We start from the raw sequence: 18,759 nt of genomic DNA on the forward strand, positions 1-18,759 counted from the left end.
AAACTTTCACTGAAAACTGGGAAACAGCTGCTGAACATAAAGAGCAAAGTGTTTATAAAACTGTAAGGACATAAATAGATATGGAGCAGCAAAATAAAGTATAAGGCTTGTAAGCTTTTGGTGTTGAGGTGAAGTCGGTGTTAATGACTGCAAGTGTTTTAATGCAAATGTATTGCGATTATATTAGATTTGACGAAAACAATGTTGTGAAAAAATAGGGTTAAATGATATAATAATGGTGCATTTAAACAATAATTAAAACAGCATTTTGTATTTTGCCTTTTTTATTGAAAATAAACATTTTGAAACAAAAACCTTTGTAGCTGCAAGATTAAATGAAATTTTACCTTTAAAACAACTTTCTCCCAAACAAACACAACCACACAAAATACATTAGCCAGTAACTAGAACAAGCATACAAACCAGCACCTCTGCAGAAAGCTACATACCGTTTGAAATGTCAGTGCCTACAATATATACTGAATTCAACAGAGAACTTAGTTGCTTTTGTAACATCTTTATGCCTCACACTTTGGTCATTCAGAGAGTAAGTTGGCCTTCTCGTTGTTTCCGCACTGCGGTGAATCAGGTATGAAGACCCCACCGTGGACAACCGGCTGAGTTTGTAACACAGACACCAGACAGGTGGGAGGGGGATCTGCAACAAAACAGGAAATATGCTAAGATATGCGCACGGGTAAAAGAAAAGAAAATCTGTATCGTATGGGTTAAGCAAATGAAGTCTTAATCGTACCTATTTGCTTTTCACCGTTACGGACTCCGGTTATTTTCTGCTTCCTTCTCCGATGCACTAAAATAGAAGACGGGGGAAATGTGATGAGGAAGCAAATCAATAAAATGACAAACTCCGTGGCTGCTTTTCATTCAAATGTCGGCCGATTGCAATTGGGTGCTACTGTCTATCCATCCATAAAGAGAGGAAGGCAAATTTGAATAATCAAACATCTAAGATGGAAAGGAAAAGCTAGAAATGAGTGTTAACATTAGGACATTATTAACCAGCCTAGTTTACTGAGGCAAACTCAGCATTTACTCCCTTGCAAAGAGTCAAACACGAAGCCTGCATATACCAGAGCACGCTGCAAAATCTTTGAGTTTGATGGGCAGGGACTGGAAAAGGGCCTACATCACAGTATGTCCCCAAATAAAATAAAATGGTAGCCTGACACCTAGCCAAATAACTTTTCAACCTACCTGTTAATAGGACATGAAGCACCAGAGTGACACATATTACTCCAAAGAGGCAAACACCAGTCAGCACAAATACCCAGGTCAAGTCTGAACAAAGAGGTGATGAGTCACCTGCAAAGAAAATTTACAGTTTGTTAGATGATCCATTTGGTTTGCATCTTGCTCTCTGCACTTTCTCAAATGACTGAATCCCCAATTATATGTAAAGGAAAAACTGGTACTTCTTATTTTCCACAGAACCTTTCATCTTGAACATAATAGTATCATTAAGCATTGCACGCACAACAAAGCATCCTTTTATTTTTCAAAATGATGCCAAGACACCAAACTTCAGATGCACATGCATTTGCAATTATACCACCTCAGAATTCCCATGGCAATAAACGCAAGCTGTGTTACTGTACTGGAAACTATTTACATTTCAAAACTGGTGCATCGCCTAAGGTTTACAAAATTTTATGAGAAAAATAGTAAAGGAAAAGTTTGGTTAGACTACACAGGACTGAAGCAGAAATGAAGAGCAGAACGTATTTTAATGGGAAGCAGCTCTAGCAGAAATCATACTTACTGCACAGCTTCAGACAGTGGATGGCTGTGGCAGCATACTCCACATCAAGCCTTTTTACCTGTGCAAATAAAAAGGATATATTAAAGCAACAGTCTTTTTTTAAATAGGAAGTGCAAAGAAGTCAAAGGATCTACTACACAAACATACCTGAAGACATGAGTTGCAGGACGCCCCTTTCAGATTTAAATCAACAGCTTTTTGTTTCTCCTGAGAAAAAAGACAAAAGATATGAAATTTTTCCTGCAGGCGATATGGAAGTTGTCATGGTTTCTGTTTTTTCCTGTTTCTTTGATGTGATAATAACCATGATGCGTTCAGGAGAAAGATATCTTGTTGCACACTAGGTCTTGCTAATCTGTTGACAGATCCCTTTTGATTGCTGGAAAGCGTATTGTAAAAGATGTAATTACTACCTTTTTTGTTCTGTTGATAGCAAATAACTTTTAAAAGTCACGACACCTTCAAGAAAATGTGAAGTTTCCTAGCAACGAAAAAGGCAACATGCAATAAACAGGGATCATGTACGACAAAAAGTTGGAACACAATCTGTGTAAGCGTGCTGTGGCAGGCTGCTTCAAAAAAAAACTGCACACATAGGATGTTTTAGGGCAAAAGTTTATTGTATGCAGGGAGCGAACAGACATTTGTTCTGCCACTCTTACTTAGACTCATCAGATCTAATGATGAGCTAGAACTCTGTCGAAGAAATCTGCAACAATATATTTTTCTATTTTTCTAAAAAGTGCCGTCTGCGCTGGGAATGTGTTGCACCTACCACCTGCACGTTGTGTGTTTCAATGGTCTGACACTCAGGGGATCCCTCGGACTTCACGCACAACTCCACAGAAAAGTTTGCAGAGATCTGTGACAGCATCTTCACTTCTTCACGCCCCTCTGTTCTTGTTGTAACCAACTCCCATGCTGAATTTTTAAAGATATCATCATACAGCACCACCATGCATAAAGATTATTATCATCATTACAGACATCCATTATAGAACATGTGAACACAGTAGGGTCAATACATTGCCATAGACCATCAGAGCATCGCAAAAAATACTCATGATGTAATTAGCAAAAATTTGAAGAAAATAATAAGTCACACCTTGGAGTCTCCCATCAGCAAAGGGGCACCTGGTCCAGGACTGAGAGCCTGCAGTAAACTGATGAAGACAGAATAACATTTTTGAGCATTCTTCATCGAGCTGTTGTATCAAACACATTACTCTTAGTTTTAAGAGAGCTTACTAAAATCATTGTTGCACACCCATAGAAAATAGTTCAACAGTCTAATAATGATACTTCTGCTTTGCGTTTAGGACTCAACTCTCACTTCTGAAATGCAGATTTGATCACAACTTCCTGTTATTGGCTCAATAACAGGAAGCTGATATAATAATAACAAGAACTCTAGTATTAAATAAATACATGTTGTTTATTACTGAGTTAGTGCAAATGCAAAAACTTGCATGTGTAAGAATTGCAACCCAGCAGCATTGCTTCTTGTAGGCAGTTTCCTGCTTTTGTAATGAAGGGTATGGATAATTAGAGCCTCCTTGTCTGAGTGTTTGTGACCTGGATTGTCGCTAGCTTTCTGAGCCGGAGAATGTCAGTGGGCATATTGGTTTTGTTTTTTAAAAATGATAGCAAAAATGACAAACTCATGGCATCAGAAGAGTAAACGATGATATCATAGTATCATGGCTTTTTAAGCCTATTTGGTTGTTAGTTCTATACCATAGAGTTTTTCCATAATGAGTCAGCTAGCTTAATAAGCCAACTTACAGCAGTAATGTCACACACTGACCAAGAAATTAAATATATCTTCTCAATCTTAGCATTTTTAAAGATGTCACACTATACCAAGATGATCTCAGTCATCTGAACTGTCAGGTCAGTTCTGATATTTGCGTTGCATTATGCTAATGTTGTGCAAAGGTCATTTTGTAATCAAATACAGAAAGCAAAAAAAAACGGTTTTGTTTGTTTCACTGTTGCTAGCGTATCAAGTTGACATGCCCTAGTGAAATTTGTGGAATGAAAAGAGCGAAAGAAAGATTGTTACCTTGACGCACAGTCGATCATGGGGATCCACCTTAGAGAATGCTATCTGAAAAAGCATTAAAGAAGTATTTGTGAATGAATCACAAGTTCTTATAAATAAAGAATTGCAGTTACACAAGTGATGACCTAAATCATTAGCCTGGGTGACTCATATTGTGTTTAGATTCAAAGAGCTATATTTGTCTTTCAAGTGAAGCATCTGCCTAAGTCTTCCCAAGTATCCCTTCAGCCTAAATGTCTTGTGTCAAAATAAGGACTCCTTTAGGGTTTCCCTTCATTCTCCCGATATACTTTATATGTAGGTCTGGCTTGACTTATATAAACAAGAAACACAGCTCAACATTTATGTTGTACTTTTATGTACTTTTATGTGATCGTTTGAGGCTTCCACCTTTTAAAGAGGTTACAACTGCAACTACAAGCTACATCTGAAATCAGATCAGTCATGATTTTCCACTTCAAGCTGACGTGTCCGCATTTTTTCTGCATTTTCTGTGACTCATCTCTCAGATACAACCAGGCACATGACTTTCAGGTTGTTCAAACCTCTGTCAAGCCTCTTCGTAAACTGAGTGAGAGTTCTGGCTTGTATGTGTGTGCTCATGTGCAATGTTGCCTAACAAGGGCATCGGCTTAATTACACTTAAGCGATTTGTAAGGATAACCAAGCTTAAGAAAGCTCCCTTTATAAATATCCAAAAGGTGTGTACCTTTTCTCTGGTAACATTCTGGGAGGAATGTGGCAAATCCACACAGATGCCATCATCTCTCATCTGACACAATGCAGCCGTAGCTGTAATTGGGCAAGCAGGCTCCCATAACAGAGTCTCCTCCAGTGGATCAAAGGTGATTCCAAACCACAGTTCCTCAACACCTGCAGGCGAATGAAGTCATAGGATTTTGGATGGTTATGATACATTGTCAGCTTTCAAATGCTACAGCACACGCTGGCAATTTTGTCATCTGTTTGAATGAACAATGGGACTCACGGTCTTTGAACGGGCAGACCTGGACTCTTGGGGCGTCCATCACCGCTGACCAGCCCTGTGATGAATTTATCAGTGATTATTGAAGGTCTTTTGTGGAATTTATGGCAGAAACTCAAACCGTGATTAAAGACCGGGAGTCATAGCATTACCTCAATGCAGAGGCAAGGCAAAGGTCGAGAGTATGGGAAGGTGGCACTCTTTATGGGTTGCTCCTTCTTTATCTAGAAAATGAGAACAGCCTTTGATTATTTGTGGAATGACTGTCTGGGTGGCAGTTAATGATGGTTCTTGTGTTCACTGTGCACATTTTGACTTTTGATCCTTACTGTTTCAGTTGCCCCTTTGTTCAGGGAATACTGCGCTGTCCTGATTGTCAGTTATATGATCGTTAAGCAGTTTATTGAGTGAGTACATTTAAATTTAGAATCACACAGGGAATAACCCAATGACTCACTTGAGGAGGAAAGTCCACAAGTGTGGCTTAGACCTGTTACGCTTTTCTTGAACTGTCACATAATGGAACATTACCCCATCTCTCACAGATCTCACTTTATATATATTCATATTATTGAAGAACACAAATAATTGCACTGATTCCATTCATATTTATTCCAATAAGAGTCTCACCAGCATATAAGCCCCTGTGCCAGAGCAGATGAAATCCTTTCGGCAGAGTCGGAGGTGATAGTTGTGATCGTTGAGCATGTCTGAAACATTTACGCTCAGCTCCTTCTTGTCTGGGTTTACTTTGTACGACAGTCTGCCAGCTGAAAGAGACGTGAAACAGTCCGACAATTAAAACAAAAAGGTCCAGTTGAATAATTCAGTTACATTTTATTTATATAGATATTACATATATATTTATATACATATCACAACAGCATTCACCTCAAGATGCTTTGTAATGTAAGGTAAAGACTCTACAATAACACAGAGAAAACCCCAACAATCAAACAACTCTCTATGAGGCAACAGCAGGAAGGAAAATCTCCCTTTTAACAGGAAGAAATCTCCAGAAGAACTAGGCTCAGAGAAGGGCAACCGGTTTGGGGTGAGGAGAAGAGGACAAGCCCTAAAAATGCATATATACTGCATATTTGATATTTTATTTCACTCCACTGCATTAACTAAAACATGTAAGGAGAAAGCAGATCCCGAGCATATTTACACTTACTGATGCACTCCGGAACATGTCTTCTAAAATCTTCATGACTGCATCCTGTTGAGAAAAGTGAAGCACTTAAAAAAGAAACAACTCATGCGTAAATAAATTCCTGTCATTCACGTGTCATCACGCATGTGGGAGTAGTTTTTACACAGTACTCACTTAAGATGTTTACACTCTTTGAATCACTGACATTCATCATTGCAGAGCAGTGGAACACACTATGAGGTTTCCTGTTTTTTTTTCTACCAGTTACAAGGAAATACTTGGCAGGGCTGGTTGTGTAACACTGTTTATTAGTTACCCATGGTTACAGTCATATGCCCTTCAGTCTGTGTTTGCATAATTATGCAAACACATGGACAAAGTGCATGTAATCCTACCTGGAGTATGATAGGTGCTGGTCCAGGTCATTCCACAGTAACTTGGGACTGTTGACACTTTTACTTGCACTTGTTGGTTTGGAGAAACTTCAGTGCAGTTGTTCTCAATTTCAACCTGCAGGAAAGAGGCAGGTAAAAGCACACAAGCTGTCACATGTCTGTTAAACGCTGCGCCGTATAGAAATATGCTGAAATGACCACATCCATTTCAGAAGTAGTTGGAAAGCCAGTTAGCCTGGCCGGACCACTGTTGTGTCTTCCTGAGAGACCTGAAGACGCCAGCTAGACTATGGAAATATTCATAGGCACGGTGATGCTAACCACATTGAACTGTTTATTTCCTCTGTCACTGTTTTCATTTTACAAAATCATCTACAAAGTGGGGTGTGGCTCTAAACGCGAAAAGAGGACACGCCACAAACCCGGCAGCAATCAAAATTTTGGTATGTCGCAAAACATTATCATGCTTGATGATCTTTCTGTTTACAGTTTATGTGACACACCGATTCCACCATCGTGGGCATCAGCTGGGGAAGGCTTTTGAGCTCCGTAACCTTTGTGAAGGTTACGATGGCATATGAGTCAGTTTTCCAGTGACCTTTAAGAGCAAATGGGATCTCCCAGATGTGTGGAAAAAGGTCATGTATTTTTCCTGACCACAAGACGAGAGGAACCGGAAGGACATCGAGAGTTGCCTCATCAGCAAACTCCCCGATTTGCGGGAAGGGAAAGACAAAAGAGGGCAGGAAGGCACTACTGGGTTGGCAACATTTGAGTGCTACACACAGCACATTTAACAGAAAAGCTACTCTAGCATAACACTCTGGATTAATTAATGTCCCACAAACACCCAGCGATGCCAGTTGTGCTAGGGATTTTACCTGCAGTCCAGACATCCTTTCTCTTGATGCCCTTGTGAAGCTAAAGGTTCTGCACCCCGTCATCCTCCCTGCGGTTGTGATACAAAAGGACACGCCGTGGATGGAGTCTGTGGAAACATAAACCAGAATATGTTTTGAAGTTGCTGTAGCAGTAACCAGCACCAGCCAGTTAGCCATTCAAACGGTTTTTAAATGGTTGATTTTGGTGCAGGTTGGCACTGTTTTAGGTGCCATACAGGAAGAAGTTATTTAGGCACTTTTTTTTCTGAGCAAAGGGTTTCCTCAATTCCAAGACGGATAGTCTGGAAATCTACCAGGTTTACTGTATTACGCTGTGCACACGGATGGATGTGTCTGACAATGTGTCTTCCTGTGTAAACCTTATCAGCCTGTATGGGTTGTCAGCATTATCAGGAACATGAAGTGTCAATTGGCATGTTTACCATGCAAAAGCAGAAGTTTTTTCATGGAAGCTCGTAGCATTTTATAAAATGTGACTTCCTTCAGCAAATGCCTTTAAGGTGTGTCATCTGTGATTATCATCTCTAACATCATTAGTTTTCAGGTTGAGTTGACTACACCCTAAGAGTTCCATTTGGCGCTTCCTTGTTAAGGACGTTTTGAATAAGGAGAAAAGAAAACAACTGAATAATGACCTTGGTCAGATGGAGGAAATTAAACAATATCACGTGCCATGTATCTGTTGGCATGAGTGTGTTAGGACAGAGGCATGGGCTCTGTTTAGTTAATGATTGTCCTCCAAAACTAAAAAGTCCTTCTATGTATAACTTGATTAATTACATGCGATAACTTCAGTCACTCAGCACCTCTTTGTCAAAGTTTCCCTTAAGATATACTGATTCACCACACCTATGTCTTCTGTGAAAACAGAAAGAAGATTTTGTGGTTTAACAAACAGTTTGGCTTTATTCTGAAAGCAATTAATTAACAATGCCGAATCCTCCCAATTACTTCCAAGTATCAAAAGAAATTCCGGTGTAGTGTTTTAACAGCAGTCACATCTGAAATGTACAGCCCATACCAGGAAGTAGGCTGCTTTAAGTGAAGAAGACAAAGACACCACACTGAACATGTAGAGATTAGTGTGACATCGGCCGTCCACTGACTCCTCGCAAGACATCAAACAAGCAGGTACGCTAAAAGCATCAAAGCGGTACTGGGATTAGAGTAATGTGATTTCTGGGCATGTTTACATGTGAACTTAGATAAATCACTTTGGAAACCCACTTAAGCTGACTGCCTCTGGCGCCAAAGCATCGTGCTCCAGCGCAGAAAAAGACCACACACAGTGTGCACACACAGGGTGATACACTGAGACAATGAAATGTTATAGTTGAAATGCCAGCATTAGTCACTTTGATTGAAAGTGAGATTATCTTTTGAAAGTAAGAAATCCAGAAAACTGTCTAAAAATAGTACAATAGCATAAGTGGATAACAGGGGCTTTGGGAGGTGGGACATAAAGGAAGAAAAAGTGGGAAAAGCAACCTGGATGGTAAACTGTGCATGGAAAATGATTTGGTGCCAAACTGAACACTGCAACATGGAGCTCAAGTGTAAGTGGATTTTAATACTATAATAGCTGCTTTTAATAAGCGGCCAAACTAAATAATCTAATAGGGTGACACACTGAGTCAGTGGTTCAGTAATTTCGCATTGCTATAAGACTGAGAGAAGTCAAAGACTAGACCCTGTGCCAAAGCAAACCTCTGTTCACCCAAACAGATTTTCATTCATTGCTTGAACTGTAAAAACTGTTGCCATTTTTGAGCACATGCATTTTATACAAACAGATATGGGACCATCTATTTTAAGCCATCACACTTACGCACCAGCGATTTGCACCACTGCTTTGATTCCGAGCCACAGCGAGCACTTCTGCATCCTCTCACACTTCATGACCGTGGAAAGGCTGACGTTGTGGAACACGGTGGAGGTGTTGAGACTCTCGGCGGGGTTCTCGCATGGACGTGGAAATGAATCTGCACAGCAACGGGGACAGAGAAATATTTTTAAAAAAACGAAAAAGTTACACTGTGGGATTTGTGAGGAAAATGAAGGCGTGGATTTTGTGTACCAAATGTGGGTAAAAGGATCTTTGAAGTATGCTGTTACTTACTTATAGAGAGCCAGTGTTGGGGAGTAACGGAATACATGTACTGGCGTTACGTATTTAAGATACAAAATATGAGTAACTGTATTCCGTTACAGTTACCGTTTAAAAGGTGGTATTCAGTACAGTTACTTTTTGAAATAAATGGATTACATGGCGTTCTTTTCCTATTTCATATGTTAGACTGTCCCCTCTCTATTTTTGGTAATTCCACGCAGGCGGAAACCCAAACAAGAGACGCATTAAGACGCTCTACTGCCTGTGTCTCAATCTCGCGGCCCGTGACACCCCTACTTGCGGCCCGCATAATGACGTGAAGAACTTTTTTTTTTAAATGTTATTCAAAAAATTATGTAATATGAAAGCAATAGGCAGAGTGTTACAGACATAACCCTAAAGAATGTAGGCTCATGGGCAGGGTAGTCCAGTTGTAAGTAAATAATTAAGACTCGACTGAACACTGTGTTCGTGTTTCAGGAAAACACGAACACAGCCTGAAGCAGCCTGAAGCAGCCTTTCAACGCCTCTCTCTGTCTCTCGCAAAGTTGACCCAGGCAACAAAGTAAAGATAGTTTTCGGCTACGAGCCCGACATGAACCTGATGTATTTGCCAGAGGTCCCTTTACTACGGTTCAGAGCCGCGGACCTGTTTTATATACGCGCGGAATAGTTTACTATACGAGATCGCTGCAAAAACTGCAGCCTGACCTAATGTCCACCCTACTGTTACTCATTTTATATTAAGATTTAAAAATCTGGTCGGTATTGGTATGGCGAGTAACCTTCAGTAATAGTAATAAATCACATTCATGTAGTTGTAAAAAGCTTGTTAATATATTAAGTAATCCAGAGTATTCAGAATACGTTACTGTCATTGAGTATTGTAACGGAATACATTACAAAATACATTTTGGGGCATGTATTCTGTAATCTGTAGTGGAATACATTTAAACGTAACCTTCCCAACACTGTAGAGAACAAACTTTTTACACTTACACTCAGTATTTTGTGCAGAGATTACAGATAGCAGCAGTGCACTGCTTCTCAAGCTTATCGGGATTTTATCAGGTCTTATTTAGCATGTGAGGGAGGAAAAAATCGTTTTAATGCTATGGGTGGGGTTCATTTAAAGATCTTTGAATGTGGTTACTGTTTCTCACTTTAGTTCAGAGGCATGGTCTTTGTGTTGTTTTACAGACCTTTTGAACCCAGCCTTGAATTCTATGTTAAATGCTGAATGCAGTTGCTTTGGCAACATTGCAGTAAAATATAAAGGCAACAAATGCAGGCATTATCAGTTTTTCCTGTTCGTCGGCTAATATTAGCTGAGTTATTGTGCAAGTAAACACCCAATGGGGATGCATGACTGCTGGTGTAAAGTGGCAACAAGTCTATACTCACAGCCTCCTTTGGTCTTGCAGTGAAGTCCCTGCAAAAAGAAAGAAAAGGAGAAAACACAGAGTGATTCATGGCAGGCTCTTTTCTGTGAATTCTGTGTAGGAGTTTCATCAATAAAGTTACTCTTAACAGAACAAAGGTAGCAGCTCTGCAGGACAGGGGATTCCCAGACAACAATGAGTTTTTACATCCTCATTGCTCCTTTCAGGTAAGACTCTGCCTGTGTGTGTGTGTGTGTGTGTGTGTGTGTGTGTGTGTGTGCGTGCGTGCGTGCGTGCGTGCGTGCGTGCGTGCGTGCGTGCGTGCGTGTGTGTGTTTAACCCCACAGCTGGAGCACTGTAACACAGTTGTCTTTGGTTAATATAAATAATAATAATAATAATAATAATAATAATAATAATAATAATAATAATAATAATAATAATAATAATAATAATAATAATAATGAAGGAATGTGATTCACTGTGGTCTTGAAGGAATGCATCCTCGTTCACCAGTCAAGTATATGAAACATATTTCATAAATCCTTGTGCCAGAATAAACAGTGCCTTCATTTTTATGTTGTGGGGAATGTGATTTGTAACCATCAATAGTTCCAAGAATTTTTTGTTGGATTGTTTTTTTAAGAAATGAAATCTTTTAATTCCATTGATCTACCACCCGTGAGATACCTCACAGAACCTGATGATGTTTTGACTGTAAACACATCTCGAATTCATCTTTCAGAATTTTAACCGACTGTCACCGATTGTTTTCTTGCTACAGCGAGGTGCTGAGTTACACTATTAAGCGCTTACACATGTAGAAACCTGCAAATGATAAAGAGCTTTATCTTAACTGTACGCATGCAAGACAAGGGAGGAGAAAGAAGGAAAATGAAGCTTGTAAAGTTCAGGTCGCTGAAAAAGAGTAAACATGTTGTGTTGACTATTCACCCTCCACCCAGATACATTTGCAGTTGTTTCCTCCTTGGGCTCCAGTAAATGATTAGATATATTTACCAAAGCATGTATCACTACCTCCTTTAACAAAAGCTCAGCAGAAGAGGCTTTGCAGGATGTAGCTTTGTAAAACTGTCTCCCAGTAGGTGAATCAGAGTGTCATTAACTGGCTGTCGTGTGTTTTCATTCTATGTGAACTGAAGAGCCTTTGAGATTAGAATTGGATCATCACAAATCAGATTTAAGTTTGATCACAGCCCCAGTAATGACCACAGCTGTAAGAGTACAGGACTCATTATAAACATCTGTATATTTCTGTTATTTTCACTCACTAAAAACAGCCAAATTGGCATATTAAGAAGTATTATTACACACTTTCATCAGCAGCAGTGACTAATATCAGAAGTTAATATAGAACACAATAATATAAGCTGATAATGTGATTTTATCCTTGTTGATTCTTTTACCTGAGAGCACCTCATACATGTCTCCAGTCCTGGGCTTTCTCCTCCAGCTCCAGTCAGACACAAGCAGCAGTGGACCAGGAGCAAGCCAACCCACAGGATCATTTTACTGGCCAGGTGTGGACACTTTCTTCTTTCTGCTGTCCCTGTAATCTGTGCCTCTTCTTGTACTCTCTAATCTTTTCCCTTTTTTTTTCTTTTCCAGGTGGGGCTAAGTGATAAACTCAGATGTGGGCTTGATGTAGCTGAATGTTGAGGTTCTCTGGTTTGATGTGTCCTGGAAGTGATGATATCCAACATGTAGCGCGAACTAAAGGGCTCCAGCTGTTTTGTGTGGGAGGCGGGGCTCTCTGAATGAGAGTCAGTAGTGGTTTTCCTCTTCAGCAGCACTTTCCAAGATGTGATTTTTTTTTGAAACAGTCCATGTCCTCACTGTACAAAACTTCTTTGGGACCTTTCTACTTACCTGTCACACTATAGTGAGCTGGAATTATGTGGAAATGGTACTGAAACCCAGTCACCAATCCTCTCACCCACACGCCAAAGTCCACATGCTGTGACAGGATTTACTGGAAAGGTGCAAAATTTCACATCCCTTTTTTTTTTTTTTTTGCATAATTTCTTCAATTCCTATTGTCTATTTCTGAAAAAAGAAGTTTCTAGAGGAAACCCCTTTACTGTGGTTGCAGCAGTCCCCTTTTACTGACTGGGTATTAATATTAGAAAAGGTAAAGCAGTTTGAGGACTATGGGAAGAGCTTGTTCTTAACATCTGACTGACCTCTTAAATACTTTCACTATATTTATGCTTTGTAATAATAACTCCTCATATTTCACTCCTGAGTGCGTGAAATAGGCTTCCTCTTGGGTCAGCATTGCTTTCCCTTATTTGGGCACAGTTCTCAGAATAAAAATGAACTTGGAAGCTCCACTCACGTACACTGCCATTTTTATCTTAGTCATTTATTTATCTTCCAGTTGTCTGAAAGGATGTGCTGGCATATTAAATCATTTACACATTGCACATTATTCTAGTCCTGTGACAAATGGATGTCTGCTTATCTGCTATTGAGTCCTCAAATTAGCTGAATTTCTGTATTGCTGAGGGCAACTACTATGATGTTGTCACTACACGCCTTACCGCAATCACTGTCTTTACATTTTAATTTTGATCATCTGTTAAATTTTATTTATTTATTTTAAGTTTCAAAGTATGAATTACACATGTTTTTGCATAGAATCTATTACGCCTACACACTTTTCAGGCCTCAAAACTCCTATAATGCTCTAACTCGGTGCAGTGAATCAAAAGTGACATGATAGCTTTTTCCCCTGAGGATGTACTCACCTTCTAGTTCTTACAGAGTTTCATAACAACTCAGTTAGATCAGAACATGCATGTTTCACAGAGGAGTCAGAGCTAGAGAATAAAGAAAGAGACTTGTTGAGGCAAACTTCCTGCTAATGTTAATACTGGGAAGGAGAAGAAATTACAGCTTTTCCAGCATATGCACGTTAATTCCTTGTTATCTGATAGCTCTAAGTGCAGTGAATCATAGTCCAGCTAAATATGGGTCAAGACAAGAGTTATACCTAATGTCTGGGAGAACAGCAGATCCTTTCTTTGTATTTTTATTGTAAGGTGTTGTCTTTCTTTTAAGTGCTGTGTTATAAAATAACTTCAAAGATTAAGGTCATCAAAATGTTGACATGGTGAGACAATTAAAGCTGACTATACCTGACTTTTTTCAGTTTTAACTTCTCTGACTCATGACTCAGTGGGCTTAAAAACAAGCACTTTTATGGCACGAAGGCAAGACAACACGCTTTCCCCTTGGGGATAAAAACAATGAGTCCAGTCACACGTGACTCTAATAATAGATTATCAAGTATTGCGTTAAACTGGCCTGAGATGCGTAGGCGATCACCATCCAACACACCAAACTGAATGAAGTCAAATGAAGATACAAACAAGATTTGCTTGCAAATGGTGTAAAGCGGCTTTAAATGAGGGACAAAACAAAAGACAAAAAGTTAGTTTGCATACATCGTTTGAGCTTCCTCGATGAAAGTGTTGGTACCGTAATGCAAATCTGATGAAAGAAGAATGACAGAGTTGCGTTTAAGATCCATTTATTGGGAAATATGTCTTTACAACTCTCGTCATTGTTTGACAGGAGAGCCATAAAAGACTGAAGTGTTTCCTGACACTGCGAAAAAGCCATTCGGACTTCCATGGCTATCCATAAACTGGCCCATCTACTTTTGAGTAACAGCTCTATCTGCTGGGGTTTGGTGTGTATTACACCTGCAGTACCTCCTGCTGGGCCACGGAGGTACTGCAGGTGAGCCATTACTTACAGTTACATATTTATATACATGTTTGTATTTATTTATATGAAAAGTGAATTAAAACTGGTCATAGGAGGTGCTTAATTTGTGATATGACTCATTACATACTTTTTCCAGCCCTTCCATTTCTTCTTTTGTCCTCCACTTTGATGCTTGCAATGTTTGCATAAAGATTTGTTGTTGTTGTTGTTTTAATTTATTAATTGTCTCATTATAGTGGTTCATCCCTTGAGTTACAGGCCTTTTTGAGTGGTTTTACAAAAAAAAGAAAAGAAAGGGTCAAGTACAAAGACTGAACTGGGAATAAGTGCACTGTTAAAAAAATAAAATCCTAAAAAAAACAGTAATATTCCAGCAGCTGGGGCGCCAAAATAATACTAGAAAATAACTGAAAATAACTTTCTCACAAAAATACGGTTATTTTCAGTAATGACAATACAGTTTGTTGCCCTAATTTTACATGGGATTTTGCCTTTTTCAAGTGCTTTTAAACATTAAATTAGGAACATTTTAATGTGATTAAACAATGAAATTACCTATAAACAAGGTCAATGAATGCTGCAATATGAATAATAATACATAAATGTACAGAAATATACAGTTAACAGTTGGTTTAAATAATAATAATGGATTGCATTTATATAGCGCTTTTCGAGACCCTCAAAGCGCTTTACAATTCCACTATTTATTCACTCTCATATTCACACACTGGTGGAGGCAAGCTACAGTTGTAGCTACAGTTGTAGCCACAGCTGCACTGGGGCAGACTGATATCTTGCCATCAGCCCCTCTGGCCATCAATGACCGAGACTGTCCGAGCCGGGGATCGAACCAGCAACCTTCTGGTTACAAGAAGAACTGCCAAGTCTTGAGCCACGATCGCCCTAAATATTTGGCGTAAAAAAAACAACAACAAAAAACAACGCTTATAAGAATCATTTTATATATCTTTCTATAGTATTACATTTGAATTTAACAGTTCAATCTTTCAAATAACGGACAAATATTTATGAAATTATGATACATTTGTGAATGTATTTTAAAAATCTAAATATGCATATGTACAAAAAAATATATTTAAAAAACAAGAAAATTATGTTTTATTACATTTACAGTGATTTTATGTTATTTTACATTTGAAATGTGAAATCACAGTCTATTTATGCAAATTCAATGACATTCTAGAAAAACAGTACAAAACTGTAAAATACACAGTACAATACTTTTATATTACAATTTCTTTTTGTGTGGGATAAAAAAGTGGCAAATATCGAAAGAAAAACCTTTGACAGCCTGGAGAGCTGTTACTCAAAATTATTTTTCTTCCTTGAAAGCAAAATATAAAAAATGAGGGGCTTGAGACTTTTGCACAATACCCAAGAGAATATGACAGAGACTGTAAGTAAATAACCAGTAAAAGTCAACTACATAATAGTCTCAGTAGTCTAAAACTCTAAAATATAGGCAATGAGAACACAGGAATGTCCCAGGGAAAGCAGCAGGGTACTCCAAACCAGTCCATCAGACTAACATCAGCTGTATCACTTAAAAAAGAAGAAAAAAAGAAAATGTCGTGAAATATTTAAACACATCAAGTTTATTGACCATTTTGGTTTAGTAACTAACATCTGTGCAGCAGACCTGAGGCTATGGACCTATTTGAAGAAGTGCCAAAAGATAAAAGTAGTAGGCTTGAACATAACTATTTAAGGTAAGATAAGATAAGATACGATAACCATTATTAGTCCCACACGTGGGAAATTTGTTTTGTTACAGCAGAAAGTGGATAGTGCAAAGTTACATAGAAAAATTAGAAAAACACTGGAATAAGATAAAGAATAAGAATAAGATACTGTACACAATACAATAGAATAAAATAAAATACTATATACAATAGATTAAAATAGAATACAAATACTATATACAATTGAGTATAATACAACGATGCCAGAAAAGAGTATTGCACTTAGCATTATTGCTATTACGCATGTGTGGATGTGTGTGTTTGGTCAGTTGCAGTCTTTGTTGTGGAGTCTGACAGCAGTGGGGAGGAAAGACCTGTGAAATCTCTCCATCCCACATCGTAAGTGCCGCAGCCTGCCACTGAAGGAGCTGCTCAGTGCTGTCAGAGTCTCCTGCATGGGGTTGGACATGTTGTCCAACAGGGATGACAGCTTAGCCACCATTCTCCTGTCACTCAATACCTCCACTGGGTCCAGAGGGCATCCGAGAACAGAGCTGGCCCTCCGGATCAGCCTTTTCACTCTATTCCTGTCCTCAGCAGAGATGCTGCCCCCCCCAGCAGACCGCACTGTAAAAAAATGGCTGAGGCCACCACAGAGTCATAGAAGGTCTTTAGGAGTGGGCCGTTCACTCCAAAAGACCCGAGTCTCTGCAGCAGGTACAGCCTGCTCTGCCCTTTTCTGTAGAGGGCGTCTGAATTATGAGTCCAGTCCTGTTTATTGTTCAGATGAACACCAAGGTACCTGTAGCTGTCCACCAGAGATGGGCAGTAATGCGTTACTGTAATCCGATTACTTTTTTCAAGTAACGAGTAAAGTAAGGGATTACTATTGCAAAAAAGGTAATTAGATTACCGTTACTTTCCCGTAGGAACGCTGCGTTACTGCGTTACTAAAACCGGGATTTTTTTGCGAGAATGTCTCATGACAGTGACGTAAGCGATGGATAATATATCGAGTGTGCGGGAGAGAGTATGAGCGTGCAGCGTTTAAAGCGTGGAAGTACTGACCTTACGTTACTCTTAATGGGAAACACAGAGAAACTCGCGGATTCTTCAACTGACCGCGGCACACCTGCACCAGGGTAAACCTCCGCCTACCCTAGTCCTGCTTTACAGGTGAAAATAGAGCAACAGGACCGCTGAGTCTTTGACTTTATTTATTTTCTGCTGTGTTTTACTTATTTGAAAGAGTGAGTGTAAACACAAATATATATATATATATTTTATGTGCTGGAATGTGCAGAAAATAGGTTTAAATATTAAACAAATTTCTTCCAGTCAGAGAATGTTGCATATAATTTAATTTTTGCTTGATGCATAAAGTTAAAAGATTAAAACGAATAAAACAAGTTTTAAAAAGGGACTTTTCCATTTGATTACATTTTATATGATGAATTATGCAGAAAAAGTAGAATTGGGCTGAAAGATCTATCGCTTTGTCACCTCTTCAGGTTGTAAATCGTGTTTTTAAAAAGTAACTAAGTAATTAATTACTTTTGAAAATAAGTAATCAGTAAAGTAATGGGATTACTTTTGGGGGGAAGTAATTAGTTACTAATCATTTTTTTCAAGTAACTTGACCAACACTGCTGTCCACAGTCTCAATGTCCATACCTTGATTGTTTAGTGGTTTATTTCAGTCACATATCCATTTAACATATGTAGATGTGTGTAGACGTACATGCTTGTGTTCAAATAAACTTTTCTTTCATGTACCAAATCCTCACTTCTGGTTCAGCTTTAACTTTTGAACACCATGAACTCAAGCGTGCGGTGACACGATGGTTCATTCGTGGTTTACTCAAATTGCCCTTCAGGCAGCAGCACATCCCACAGCCAATCAAATTTCCACTGTACTTGACAGCTGGTCTACGGTACTTTCCAGGGAATTTATTAATGTTTTGTTCTGTGCCCCAAAAAATTCTAGAGAATATTATTCTTTGTCTGTATGATCTCTGGCAAAGGGCAGTTTTTTCTTGTGTTTTTACAGAACACCAAATGCTTTTTACTGGAATAAGATAAAATAATTGATATTAAAGTATTTTCTTTGCATAAATTTGACAACACTATGGTCTTGACAATACTGGTGTTATTTATCATGTTTCGTGATTATTCAGTCACAGAAAGGTAAAACAGCAACATCAGGATGAAGGAACACAAGAAGCCGGAGTAGTACCAAGGGCTGAGAGAGGAGCTCAAGAAATTGTGGAGGGTGAAGGTAACAGTGGTCCGAGTGATAATCAGAGTGCTCGGTGCAGTGACCCCAAAGCTGGGGTCCAGCTTTAGACACCGGTCAGGAGAGTGCAGTCCTAGGAACAGCAAAGATACTGCCCAAGGCCCTCAAGCTTCCAGACCTCTGGTTCAGGACCTGAGCTTGAAGGATAAAGACAGCCCACAGGGGCAAGAGGGGAATTTTTAAAAACAGTAATACAGCTACCTTGTTGTGTCTTGTGATACAACATACA

The 18,759-nt window shown here is 39.0% G+C and overlaps 1 protein-coding gene across 1 annotated transcript; it reads right to left on the minus strand.

Annotated features, from left to right (window-relative positions):
- Positions 1-285: 285 nt before the first annotated feature.
- Positions 286-12,455, minus strand: il17rel (interleukin 17 receptor E-like). Its single transcript, XM_080886434.1, has 18 exons — positions 12,203-12,455; positions 10,798-10,825; positions 9,116-9,265; positions 7,263-7,369; positions 6,382-6,496; positions 6,008-6,052; positions 5,461-5,600; positions 4,983-5,054; positions 4,834-4,888; positions 4,555-4,718; positions 3,846-3,890; positions 2,886-2,943; positions 2,556-2,701; positions 1,928-1,987; positions 1,781-1,838; positions 1,216-1,323; positions 755-811; positions 286-658 (listed from the first exon to the last, which is right to left on the minus strand). Exons 1-18 carry the CDS (start codon positions 12,302-12,304, stop codon positions 537-539), a joined length of 1,632 nt encoding a protein of 543 aa, XP_080742560.1. The 5' UTR covers positions 12,305-12,455; the 3' UTR covers positions 286-536.
- Between the last annotated feature and the right edge of the window lie 6,304 nt (positions 12,456-18,759).

This window comes from Rhamphochromis sp. 'chilingali' (assembly GCF_963969265.1).
Source record: "Rhamphochromis sp. 'chilingali' genome assembly, chromosome: 7".
Classification (NCBI taxonomy): domain Eukaryota; kingdom Metazoa; phylum Chordata; class Actinopteri; order Cichliformes; family Cichlidae; genus Rhamphochromis; species Rhamphochromis sp. 'chilingali'.